Genomic DNA, 13,546 nt, shown 5'->3' with positions numbered 1-13,546 from the left:
ACAAGGGGTCCCTCTCACCCCTGCCGGGGGAGATCCTCCTGCCCTAAATAGGGGGGTCCCCCTCCTCCCTGCCGGGTATCTCGCTGGGGCCTCCAAATCTTATGGGTTGGCTCAACGAGATAGACCATCGACTCAGAATTTAAAAGCCTTTTATTAAGCTGGCCAGCTGACCACAGCCCGCACCTTCCACCTCTGGGAAGGTTTGCAGCATGTGGTAGAGACCAAGGGTGCAGTATGATCCTTTATAGCAAGACAGTGTTAAGAAAAATTAACTACAAAGCATTCCATTAAGGTTAAACAGAGTCACACCTGGCTGGAGCATATCATAACACATTGTTTTTCTAAGACAATCTAACAATCCTTCTTCCACTGACTCTGACGCACTTCTTACTCATACATCCCCCCTCTCCCTCAGAGCACATTCAATTTCTCATGTCTCATTTCCCCCCCTCAACACATTCCGTAACCTTTTACTCTATAACATTGTAACATTCTGTAACTTTTTCATGACTCAGTCCCCTACCCCATAACACTACTAACTCTACAACTCAAAGAATTAGAAAGAGAACAAAAATAAAAGCCCAGAGTAAGTAGAAGGAAGAAAATAATAAAGATCAGAATGGAAATAAATGATATAGAGACTAAAAACTAAGTATGGGTGCAAAAAAACAAAAAAATCAATAAACTCTAGGACTTTGAAAAAGGAGATAGAGAAAGATAAAACAAGTGGAAGAATATACTCTGTTCATGGATTGGTAGAATCAACATTATTAAAATGTTCATACTTTCCAAAGCAATCTATATATTCAACATAATCCCTATTAAAATACCAACAGCATATTTCACAGATCTAGAACCAATACTCCAAAAATTTATATGGAACCAAAAAAGGCCCCGAATAGCTACAGCAATCTTGAGAAAGAACAACAATGTTGGAGCAATCACAATACCAGATATCACTTTATAGTAGATCAATGGAACAGAACAGATACCCACGAAATTGACCCAAGCCATTACACTCAATTGATATTTGACAAAGGAGGCAAGAGCATACAATGGAGTCAAGATAGCCTGTTCAATAAATGGTGTTGGGAAAATTGGACAGGTACATGTGAAAAAATAAAACTAGATCACCAACTTACACCATACAATAATAAACTCAAAATAGGTAAAAGACTTAAATGTAAGTTGTGAAACCATAAGAATCTTAGAAGAAACCATAGGCAGCAAAATCTCAGACATCTTTCATAGCAATATGTTTATGGATACATCTCCTAGGTCAAAGGAAACTAAGGAGAAAATAAATGTGACTGTAAGGTCTGGGGCTGGGAAAATAGGGACTTTCCCGATCCCACCCGTTGAGTTGGACAAACAACCCAGAATGACCGAGCCACAGTTGTGCTAACTTCCTGCTGGACAATAGCAGCCACCCTGGGACCCACCAGAGCACCAAGTCACAGTTGTGCTCACATCTTGCTGTGCTAGCTTCCTGATGGACAATAAATGACCACCCGAGACTTCTCAGGATGGCCAGGGTGCAGCCGTACAAACTTTCTGCTCATAAATCACCCACCACCAGCTACCGCAGATAAACCTGATTGGTCCAACAGCAGCATAAAGAAGCTCTGCCAGGCACAGGCGGGTGTGACTCCCCTGGCCTGTGCTCCCGGACCACAGGACCTCACTCGAGAGCTTTCAATAAACGAGATCTTTTGCTCTTACCATGCTTGTCTTGGTCAATTTATTGGTTTCGGTCAGATTAAATCTTACATCTCAGATTAAACATTACAGTGACTACATAAAAATAAAAAGCTTCTGCACAACAAAAGAAACCATCAACAAAATGAAAGGAGAGCCCACTGCATGGGAGAACATATTTGCCAATGATACATCTGATAAGTGGTTAATTTCCCACATATATAAGGAACTCATACAGCTCAATGAAAGGAAGACAAAGAATCCAATTTAAAAATGGGGAAAGGAATTAAATAGACACTACTCCAAAGTGGATTCACAGAAGGCAAAGAGACATATAAAAAAATGCTCAAAATCACTAATCATCTAAGAGATGCAAATTAAAATGACAATAAGGTATTTCCTCAAACTTGTCAGAATGCTGATCATCAACAAATCAACAACGTATAGCCCGTGGACACAAACAATTGTGTGGTGAAGGCCTGGGAGGAACAGGTGTGCAATGGAGAGGGTCAATGGAAAAACAATTGTAAGGGGCATCTGTAATACTTTCAGCAATAAAGATTAAAAAAAAAAAAAAAAGACCTGGGGCAGGAGGCTGGTCTGGGTACAGACCAATAGAAGAGAGAGCCTGCTGTAAACAGAGACCTTGAGAAGAAGGACAAAGTTGATGAAATGTACATGATAGTATGGGCTGATAAGACAGGCTGAAATCTAGAAGAGCTTCTGAAGCAAAAACAAATTGTTTGCCCAATAATGTCCATTCTTTCCAGAATTTTGCTGAGAAAGTGGCACTAGGAAGGGATTTCCTAGTGAGAAAGCTCCCCTTACCTGGTGAAGGAAATAAACAGAGAAATCCAGGAAGGGCAGAAAGTCCCAAACAAGATGAACCCAAAGAGACCCACACTAAAAAACATTGTAATTCAAATTCAAAAGGGTAAAGACAAAGAGAGATTTTTTTAAAAATATATTTTTTATTGATTTTAGAGAGGAAGGGAGAGGAAGAGAGAGATAGAAACATCAATGATGAGAGAGAATCATTGATTGGCTGCCTCCTGCAAGCATTCCACTGGGGATCAAGCCCACAACCCTGGCATGTGCCCTTGACCGGAATCAAACCCAGAGCCCTTCAGTTCGCAGGCCGATGCTCTATCCACTGAGCCAAATCAGTTAGAGCCAAAGAGAGATTCTTAAAAGCAGCAAAAGAAAAGTAGTTAGTTACCTACAAGAGAGCACCCATAACTGTTGGTTGATTTCTCAATAGAAACTTTGTAGGCTAGAAGGGATTGGCAAGAAATATTCAAAGTGGTGAAAAGCAAGGACCTATAACCAAGATTACTCTACCCACCAAAGCTATCATCCTATATAATAAAAGCCTAATTGCTAAGTGTCCAGTCATCTGGTTGGCCGTTCAACCAATCAAAGTGTAATATGCTAAGGATATGCTGAGGCCACTCAACCGCTTGCTATGACTTGCACTGACCACCAGGGGGCAGATGCTCCGGCCAATAGGTTAGCTTGCTGCTGGGGTCCAGCCCATTGGGACTAAGCAAAATGGGTTGGACATGCCCTGGAGCCCTCCTGTGGTCCCTCCCAGGCTGGCCAACCTCCTGTATCCCTCCCTGGCCCTGATCCTACACTGGTGTGGTCCCTTGGCCTGGCCTGCACCCTCTCGCAGTCTAGGACCCCTCAGGGGATGTCAGAGAGCCCATTTTGGCTCGATCCTGCAGGCCAGGCGGAGGGACCCCACTGGTACATGAATTTGTGCACCAGGTCTCTAGTTTAGAATGGAAGGACAGTTAAAGAGCTTCCCAGACAAGAAACAGCTAAAGAAGTTCATCACCACCAAACCAGTAGTTTATGAAATCGTAAAAGGTCTTCTTTAAAAAGAAAAAACAAAAAAGATAAAAAACATGAACAATAAATATATATCTATCAACAATTGAATCTAAAAAACAAAATAAACTAACGAGCACAACAAAAACAGACTTGTAGATACAGAGAACATTTTGATGGTTGCCAGATGGGAGGGGTTAGGGGGTTGTGTGAAAAAGGTGAAGGGATTAAGAAATACAAATTAGTTGTTACAGAATAGTTATGGGATGTAAAGTACAGCATGGGGAATATAGTCAATAATATTCTAATTACTATGTATGGTGTCATATGGGTGTGAGGTTTATTGGGATGATCACTTAGTAAGTTATATAATGTCAAATTACTGGGGTATAACCCTGAAACTAATAGAATAATGTATGTCAGCTGTAATTAAAAAATAAAAAATGATTAAATGGCAAAAAAATAAAGATTTGCAAGATGTAATATAAAGTGAAAAAAATAATTGAATATACTAAACTATTAGATAATGATATAGAAGGATATCTTTATAACCTTGAGAGTAAGAAAACTTTTTAAACCAAGATATAAAATCCCTACAAATAATAAAGGGAAGAAATGATGACTATATCAAATTAAGTTTTCTGCTTAGTAAAAGACACTGTGCCCACTGTTAAAAGAGAGGTATACGTTCCCTGGCTGGCAAGGCTCAGTGGTTGAGCACCAACCTATGAATCAGGAGTTCACGGTTCGATTCTTGGTCAGGGCACGTGCCCGGGTTGTGGGCTTGATCCCCAGTAGGAGGCATGCAAGAGGCAGCCAATCAATAATTGATGTTTCTCTCATCATTGATGTTTCTCTCTCCCTTTCCCTTCCTCTCTGAATGTTGGGGTCCAACCCCAGCAGGTCCAGGGATTCCCAAAGGTGTGGACGGAGTCAGCAAAGAAGGAATGACACGGAGACAGCGTTCAGTTGATCAGCAGCCTAGCCAGGTTCTCTAAAAAAATACAATATTGAGCAACAAATACAAAACAAAACTGAGAAGCAGAATGTCTCTATACGTAACTTGGAAAACAATTCTAGATATCCATATATACCTTTAAACATACCCTCCCACACACACACACAAATGTATAGACAATGGACTGAAAGGGCACACATGAGATAGATGAGAATGTATCTATTCAAAGACATGGTAATGGGAAGCAGAAAGAAAATAGGGATGTGTTGTGAAGGGGAAAATAGAACAAAATAAAAATGAAACATGGACCAAGGGGACCATGGTATTAATTGTATCAATCTATTTTCGTGGACCTGAAATCCAACTTAAAAACAAAAATGATTGCGTATTTCTCATATCATGGAATATAATTCTACCCTTGTCCGCATTGGTGTATTTAACATCGGAAGCAGAATTCAGTCTTGAGTAGCAGATTTCAAAAAGCATGGACAATTTGATCTCTCTTCCTATGAGTCTATTTTTGTTTTTCAGATTCCACATGTAAGTGAAATCATATGGTATTTATCTTTCTCAACTGATGGTTGCCAGAGGGGAGGGCAGGGAGGGGTGAAAAAGGTCGAGAGGGACATAGTCAATAATATTGTAATAACTTAGCACAGGGACAGATGATTACTAGACTTAGTGCAGTGATTACATCGTAAGGCATATAAATGTGGAATCACTATATTGTACCTGAAAATAATATAATATGGTACACCAACTGGACTTAAATCAATTTTGAAAAGGAATTGACAAACCCTATTGTGTTCAGAGGAGAACCGTCAGGACAGTGGAGGGGCATGTAAGGGGAACTTCATATGATAGATGACTGAAGGGAAGGAGACTTAGAAACCATACAATTTTAGGAAAAGGAGACCTTAGAAATCATCTTGTTCACTTTCCCAGCATTTCACTTAAACTAGTGAAGACATGAGAACTGGGAGGTCAAGTGACTTGTCCACAATCAAAGGTCAGATAGAAATGACAGTTCTTTGCACATGTTGGAAAAATCGTCATATGGAAGAAGAATTAGACTATTCAGAGAGAAGAACCAGGATGAAAATAGGCAAGTTTCAGGAAGGAGGATTTTAATGTGCAATAAGTTTCCGCCTGGAACTTTTTAACAATGGAACATGTCTAGCTGCGGTGGGAGAGAATTTCAGGGGAGGCTTGTAGGATGCTTAACCAGGGAGTTGGAGAAAGTGGTGGGATTTGGGGGAGGGGACAATAATTGATACCCGCTCTTCTTCTGAGTTTGGAAACAGTTTTGACAGAGACAGAAGTCATAAAGGTGGAAAAATGGGGTTAGCTCTATTATTGTTGAAACTGATTGGCAAACGTGGCATTAGGAGAGCTGATGCATGATTAGCACTCAGGACCATAGCTGGCACTTAGCAAGCAGCCAATAAATGTTGGCTACTAGTGTTGTTATAATGATGATGAAGAGAGGCGGAGGGAAAGAGGAGAAAGGGGAAAAGGAGGAGGCCACAACGAGCTGGCAATCCCAGGACATGTGCCCAGTAAGAGGGCATCCCGCTCTTGTGAGCAGGAGTGAGTAGACAAGAACATGTGCATCTTACAGACAGACTGGTCCCAAGAGAGAGAGAGAGCTCAGAAGGGACTGAGTTGGGCTTGTTCAGCTCATCTTCCCAAATTCACAAAACAGCTCATGCACTCTTCCTCATGAGTGAGGGATGGGGTGTCGGGACCTGGCAGGAATGTTATTCAAGCCCCAGTAGATCACGTGGTTGTCTACCTATCGTATAACATTTCAATTGCTTGTATTCCTTGTTTCTCCCACTGGATGGCACATTCTGCCACTTAGTAAGAACATAACTATTTGTTGAATGAGTGAAACATTGAGTAGAACCAGGCATCTTCTGTGAAATAAACTTACTGCAGTTAACTTTGATTAGAATCTGTCATCAACCCACACTGGGTTTCCTTATGTCTAAGGGGAGGGTTCAACTCTCCCTCCAGCTTGTATGTGTTGTGGACTAATGAGAATCCAGGCAGTTTCAGCAAGTCTGTGACTAAGTTCACATCTTTTTTAAATTTAATTTTTATTTTTTTAAAATTTTGTTTTATTGCTTAAAGTATTACAAAGAGTATTACATATGTCGTCGTCCACCCCCTCCCCCCCCCGCCCCCCCCCCCCCCCCCCCCCCCCCCCCCACCTTGACATCTTTCAGATGCAAGAGAAGTGTTGTGGATACATGTGGGGGGTGGACTGCAGCATTGCCACAGCTCCCTCTTGTGGTTGCTGTATGGAATTCTTCACAAAATCCTTTCTGTGAAGAATGTGCGATAACGTTCCCCTTGGAACTTTTTCACAATGGAGCATGCATAACTGCTGTGGGAGAGAATTTGAGGGGAGGCTTGTGGGATGCTTAACCAGGGAGTTAGAGAAAGGGGTGGGTCTCTAAGTTGGTGGTTCTATATACTCAACCAAGATTTCATTTGGGTTTGAGGTAGGGTTTGGGCATCAATATTTTTAAAAAGTTATCTGGCAACTCTAATATTTAGATAACCCTGGGAACATTGGCAGGTATAAGCCATGCTTACGTGACCAGGTGGCCGCTTTCAAAATCTGCTTTTTGGCCCTGGCCAGGTGGCTCAGTTGGTTGGAACATCGTCTTTCTCATATCTATGTCTCTTTCTCTCTCCCTTTCTCCTTCCTCTCTCTAAACATATCCTTGGGTGTGGATTTAAAAAATGTTATTTTTGGCCTGGCGGGCGTGGCTCAGTAGTTGAACGTTGACCTATCAAACAAGAAGTCATGGTTTGATTCCCGGTCAGAGCACATGACCAGGTTGTGGGCTTGATCCCCCAGTGTGGGGTGTGCAGGAGGCAGCCCATCAGTGATTCTCTCTCATCATTGATGTTTCTATCTCTCTCTTCCATCCTTCCTCTCTGAAATCAATAAAAAAAATATGTATTTTTTAAAAATGTGATGTTTGAGAGCTCTACTTGTTGGTATATAGAAGTATAGTTAGTCTGCACAAAGATCACCAGATAGTCAGTATGGTTTTAGATTCGAGATTCTCAGTCAGTGGGAAGATTTTCCCCACCAGGAAACATTTGGCAATGGCCAGAGACATTTTTAAAAAATGTATATATTTTATTGATTTTTTACAGAGAGGAAGGAAGAAGGATAGAGAGTTGGAAATGTTGATGAGAGAGAAACATCAATCAGCTGCCTCCTGCACACCCCCTACTAGGGATGTGCCCACAACCAAGGTCCATGCCCTTGACCGGAATCGAACCTGGGACCCTTGAGTCCGCAGGCCGACGCTCTATCCACTGAGTCAAACCGGTTAGGGCTGGAGACATTTTTGATTGTCTTGATCAGGGACAGGGGATGTGCTACTGGCATCTGCTAGACATCATGCGATGCATGGGGCAGCCATGAAAACAATTATCTGGACCAAAATGTCCACACTGCTGCAGTTGAGAAACCCTGCTCTGCATTGCTCCACAGGGGGAATTGAAGAAGTCTGGGAAAGGCAATTCCTCTGTCAGTGACAGAAGTTAAACAATCCTTTCAACACAGTTCTCTTCTCATGTGGAAGGGGGCTCCTGACTTTGGTGAGGAGGGCACATCCCCTAGGGAAGGGACCATCTCACCGCTCATCCAGTCAAAGCAGCCACCTTCAGTATTACATAACTACAGCGACAGAGACACAGGGCCATGCGGCACGTCTGGCCATGCTACTGTGTCATGAATCCTGTCGCATCACAAGACACGAGTACAATTTCCTGGATGAACTGTCTGTATTTTCTTCATTTCCTGGAGGTAGAAACAAGAACTGCAGGAAGAGAAGTCACTTACTGTAATGGGTGGTTTCTCAGTCAGCGAATGCACCCTTTACCAATCACGTCTGGGTTCTTTAACTAGAGAAAGTGTCATTCAAGAGGTTTGAGATCATCCAAGGTTGTACTGCTGAACAGCAGTCCCTTCAGACGAAAAATGAGTCTTTTCCTCCTGAGTTCTCCAGAATTCAGATGCGCTCATTCAGGAAACAACATTAGAGAAGAAACACGGGGAAATCAGACTCTGAAGTATCAGTTTTACTTTTATTTTTTAAGCCCAAGGAAAAGGAACGCTCCAGCTCGCCTTTGGGGAACAGGGAGGGGCTGTCTGCTTTCCCGGTCATTGGAAGGATGGCACAGACACCAAGACACGGCCCCCCTCCCCAGTGAGGTGTTGATCTGAGACAGGAAACTCTGAGGGATTCGCCTCTCCTTTCCCCCTTTGCTCCTGCCCTTCCAGCAGGTAGAATCTAGCCACAGGAAAAACCCAAGTGCTGAAAACGGAGCTGCTGGGACGACACGAGTTGTAAAGGAGGGATTACTCAGACAGCCCGAGGTTAGACAACGGTGATGTGGACTTTTTTTTTCTCTTTCTTTGCTCGCCCAGCTTTAAATTCCACTGCTTATGTTTGGGGGATTTGCTGACTCATACGAGGCAGATCCCACCTATGCAAGTGGAAAATGGCAGGTATTCAATTCCCAGCCTCCCTGGGAGTAGAACATGGGTGAGTGGCCTATGATTGGCCACTCAGGCTCAGACTCTGGATTAGAGGTAGCCCTAACCGGTTTGGCTCAGTGGATAGAGCGTCAGCCTGTGGACTCATGGGTCCCAGGTTCGATTATGGTCAAGGGCATGTACCTTGGTTGCGGGCACATCCTCAGTGGGGAGTGTGTAGGAGGCAGCTGATGGATGTTTCTCTCTCATCGATGTTTCTAACTCTTTATCCCACTCCCTTCCTCTCTGTAAAACATCAATAAAATATATTAAAAAAGAAAAAAGAAAAAAAAATAGAGGTGGAGAGATGAATAAGGACCCTGGAGCAGTCACTGTGGTTCAGCCAGTGCCAACAGCAGAAGGAGTTTCCAGTCCAGCGGAGGTAGGAGGTAGGGCGGGGGTGGTGGAGCCCACAACGGCGGAGCAACTGGTACTCAGCACTGCCATCCCTGAGCTGGGTTTGTGATTTGGGCTGTGGTCCTGGCCACAGCCGATGTCTTCCCACTTCCTGCTCATTTTCAAAGGATGGTTTTACAGAAGCCCCTGCAAAATCTTTTCAGTAGAATCCTTTTCTACATTAAAAAAATGAAATAAAAATCCAGCCCTAGCCGGTTTGGCTCAGTGGGTAGAGCATTGCCTGCGGACTGAAGGGTCCCGGGTTTGATTCTGGTCAAGGGCACATGCCCGGGAGGCAGCCAATCAGTGATTCTCTTTCATCATTGATGTTTCTCTCTCTCTCTCCCCCTCTCCGTTCCTCTCTGAAATGAATAAAAATATATTAAAACAAAATCCAGACCAGTTTCTGTCGATCACAGCTAAGAACTCTATTACCAAAATCGCTAACAGGGAATGAGCTACACCGAGCAGCAGAACTAAAGTACGAATAGACTGAACAGAGGAGGTACAAGGTGACAAGGACCTCCGCGTTCTGAGCCAGACGTTGGTGACCCTCGTGACATGGTTGGAAGACAGCCGGTGCTTTCTTAGTGTCACACAAGTGCCTGTCGGAAAGAGGAAGGGCTTCCATTGAGGAAGGAATGTCTGAAAGCAAGAGAATAGGAAGAAAATAGGACTTTATGAAAGAAGCTCTCTGTCTGCAGCCTGCAATTTATTAAGCATTCAATTCCTTGAAACTGTGAGGCTGAAATATGTTAATTTTCTACTTCAGGATAGATTCAGCGCGAGGGGTTAGGAAGTTCCTGCTGGAGACCCTGGTGATGTGAGGCGGCCGATGCAGTAAAACGAGTTCAGAATAAGGTTGACAAGTCTTAGCTGAAGCTCCAGATTTGTTGCTCAACGGAGCAAACAGAGAACTAGAATTTAAAAATAATTTGGGGAAGTGAAAAATCACCCTAAAATAAGTTCTGATGACCGCAAATTCCTTTGTAACAGCACCACCAAATACTCGCCACATTTCTTTAAATCTGAGCACCCACCATTTGCACATTCTTAAAACTATGCTTTTTAAGAATCTTAGATGATTTTCATTCCATTATTCAAAGCTCGGAGACCTCAAAGCCATGTTGTCAGTTTATTGACTCTTTAGCTTCTTTTGTCGCAGTGTTTTACATAGAATAAGGAACTCATCCTTCATTGCCCATCCAGAGAGAGAACCTCAGGCACAGAGCCTGGATCAGGCCTGCCTGGTGACCCGGAGCAGCTCCCAGAATCAAGAACAGGCGGCCAGGGTGGAAACGGTTCCGGGCTCTGCTGCTGGCCAGCGCCTGAGCTACGAGCTCTACGTGCTGGCTTTCTGCCTTTGGCTTTCCTTATCCACTCCCAGCGAAGAGCAAGACACCCGAAAGTCTAGACTCGTGGCTTTGCATTATCATTCGTCTGCTGCACCACAGAGACGGAAACCTGTCCTGGGCCTGTGCCCTGCAGAGCAGACTAAGTGCGTGGGAAACTTCCCTTGCTTGTCCCTGTCACGGGTGGGTGTGGAAGCGACATCCCCAGGGAGCTGATCCGAGGAGTGCAGGTGTGTAGAGTATCGTAAGAACTTGAGGCCTGGGGCCAAGTTCAGTGTTTCTTTTGGCTCCTCCGTCCTCCTTCTGCCAGTCCCTTCGCTGGGTCTGTGGTGTCAGCTCTCTGGAAGTGTCACACTGGCGTAGACGGTGATGGAGCTCGGCTCCTGGGGGCAAAACAGAGGGCGTCTGTGAGTGGGGGGACGGGTCTGTGAGTGGGGGGACGGGCTCTAGCTTCACAGGAACGAAGAGAAACAGCCCTGCTTAGGAAAAGGGAGGGGCCTCAGAAATCTTGTAGCACAGAGACTGGCTCAGGGCCTGTCTGTCAAGGTCAGGCACCGCTGTCGGAGGTGGCACTCAGCCCCAGCTGCCTGTCCCGCTCGCAAGACGGACTATGGCTCCTTCCAAGCGGACGCCTGCCCTCAGGAGACGGGGAGACCTGTCCCGGGGATCTAAGGGCCAGAACCTGGCGCCCTCCCCTCCTTGCTCTCTTCCCTTCTCCTGACTTAGAAGGAGAGGGAAACCATTTGTCTTGCTCCCATGGGGCACAGTTTGGAGAAACTAAGAGAATTCCAAATTCCTGAGCTTTACAAAGGGTTGGTGGTTCAGGCAGGAGAGACGGAGGGGGAGGCGGTGAGGATTTGGGGCAAAGACCGTGTACAGGGAGAGGAGATTCAAGCGTCTGAGAAAGAAAGAGACAGAAATGGGAAGAATCAGGAGGTTTTTCTAGGAAATGTGAAACACACTGTTTTTCTTTCCCCAGAGAACTTCATTCTAAATTTGATTTTGTAAAGATTTTGAAGTCAGAGCATGTGTACAGTGAGAGCTTCGAAGAAGAGGGTCCATGTAGGCATGTCTGTGGCCTTTTAACCCTCACCGTCTCCTAAACCGCTTTATTTAATAGAGCACAACCAGAGCCAACATTTCAGCCCGGAACTGATTTCTGTCCATTCAGTAAAAGGAGAGCTTGCTGTCCAGTGAAATGAACCCCAGGCGGATTTCGCGACGGGGTAGAATGGGCGAGGCTCATTCTGGGCTGCGCGTCACATTCTCTTCTGGGTTCCATATGGACGCAGCGCTCAGGCCCTAAATATTCTGATTAAATAGAATCAGGTGCCTATTTAATCGGGCGGGACGGAGCCCAGACACAGGCATTTGACAGGTGATTCTGTTACGCAGCTGGACTTGAGGACTCCTGGACTCAAACTGCAATCCCCAAACTTTTTTTTTTTTTTAAATATCCTTTTATTGATTTCAGAGAGGAAGGAAGAGGTAGCGAGAGATAGAAACATCAATGATGAGAGGGAATCATTGATCGGCTGCCTCCTGCATGCCTCCCATTGGGGATTGAGCCCTCAACCCAGGCATGTGCCCTTGGCCAGAATCGAACTTGGGACCCTTCAGTCCGCAGGCCAATGCTCTATCCACTGAGCCACACTGGCTAGGGCGCAATCCCCAACTTAAAGGTGCATCTGGGTCCCGAGGGATGTTGTTTTTAGATGTGTAGCTGCCTGGTTGCTGTCCATAGGCATCCTGATCGAACCGAATCCTGAGTGGAAAACTCCAGGAATCTTTATTTTTTAACAAAGATACTTGGATTCTGAGAAACACGAGGGAGCAGAGGAAGCTGTGATCCACGTGAGCAGCCACGAGGGGTTCCCGAAAGCCCTGCAACCAAGGCCCCAACTGCTCCTTGCTACCTTCTTGTGAGGGCCTGCTTGTCCATTGCAGGCCTCTGTTTCATTTCAGCTCTGCAGGCGTCCCACCCCTTCCTCTCCTCCGATTCCCTCTCTGCAGAGATGCCTCACCTGGACAGGCTCTGGGACAGGCTCTGTGGCAGCCACGTAAATGGTGGTGCAGGGGTCCTGAGCGGGCAGGGGATCAGGTTTCTTCTGAACAGACTAGAGAGAAGCAAATAAAGCAGGAAGTTAGCTGAATGCAAAGTTATTTCTCATCCACGGAGTTATCACTGAGTTATTCCCCACCGAGAAGCACAGAATCAAAAAGCTTTGAGTTAGAAAACTCCTGAGAATAATTTGGTCCAGCCTCCTTCCCCAGGTGGAAATTCTCCCCCAAATTCCCTGGAACTCAATTCTTAGGGCCTTGCCTGCACTCCACAGTGACACCTTAGCGCTCATGTGCCAGCCTAACCCAGCATTTGTGCTTCCCAGATGCGTGAAAGGCCTTCCTCACAGTGAGCCAAGATCGGTGTGGCCCTTACTGGGACACCTGAACAGAAGGCCGTCTCATGGTATTTGAGCCTGGCTCATACCATCCACTACACGCAGACTTCATGCCAGGGGTCCTCAAACTTTTTAAACAGGGGGCCAGTTCACTGTCCCTCAGACCGTTGGAGGGCCGGATTATAGTTTAAAAAAAAAAAACTATGAACAAATTCCTATGCACACTGCACATATCTTATTTTGAAGTAAAAAAGCAAAGCGGGAACAAATACAATATTCGCATTTGCATGTGGCCCGCGGGCCGTAGTTTGAGGACCCCTGCTTCATGCCATCCCCGCACTCT

The 13,546-nt window shown here is 45.0% G+C and overlaps 1 protein-coding gene across 1 annotated transcript in view; it reads right to left on the bottom strand.

Annotated features, from left to right (window-relative positions):
- Window positions 1-10,013: 10,013 nt before the first annotated feature.
- SLAMF1 (signaling lymphocytic activation molecule family member 1) overlaps window positions 10,014-13,546 on the bottom strand; it is a 46,682-nt gene continuing 43,149 nt past the window's right edge. Inside the window, exons 6-7 of the mRNA XM_070395780.1 lie at window positions 12,829-12,921; window positions 10,014-11,187 (exon numbers count right to left, since the gene is read on the bottom strand). Of these exons, the coding sequence (XP_070251881.1) occupies window positions 11,137-11,187; window positions 12,829-12,921 (144 nt within the window). The 3' untranslated portion in view covers window positions 10,014-11,136. The remainder of the gene's footprint in view (window positions 11,188-12,828; window positions 12,922-13,546) is intronic.

This window comes from Myotis yumanensis, unplaced genomic scaffold (assembly GCF_028538775.1).
Source record: "Myotis yumanensis isolate MYYU_CA2020_CCGP unplaced genomic scaffold, mMyoYum1.0.hap1 SCAF_17, whole genome shotgun sequence".
Taxonomy (NCBI): domain Eukaryota; kingdom Metazoa; phylum Chordata; class Mammalia; order Chiroptera; family Vespertilionidae; genus Myotis; species Myotis yumanensis.
Note: the sequence above shows the minus strand (reverse complement) of the source record. Positions and strands in the feature narration are given on the sequence as shown.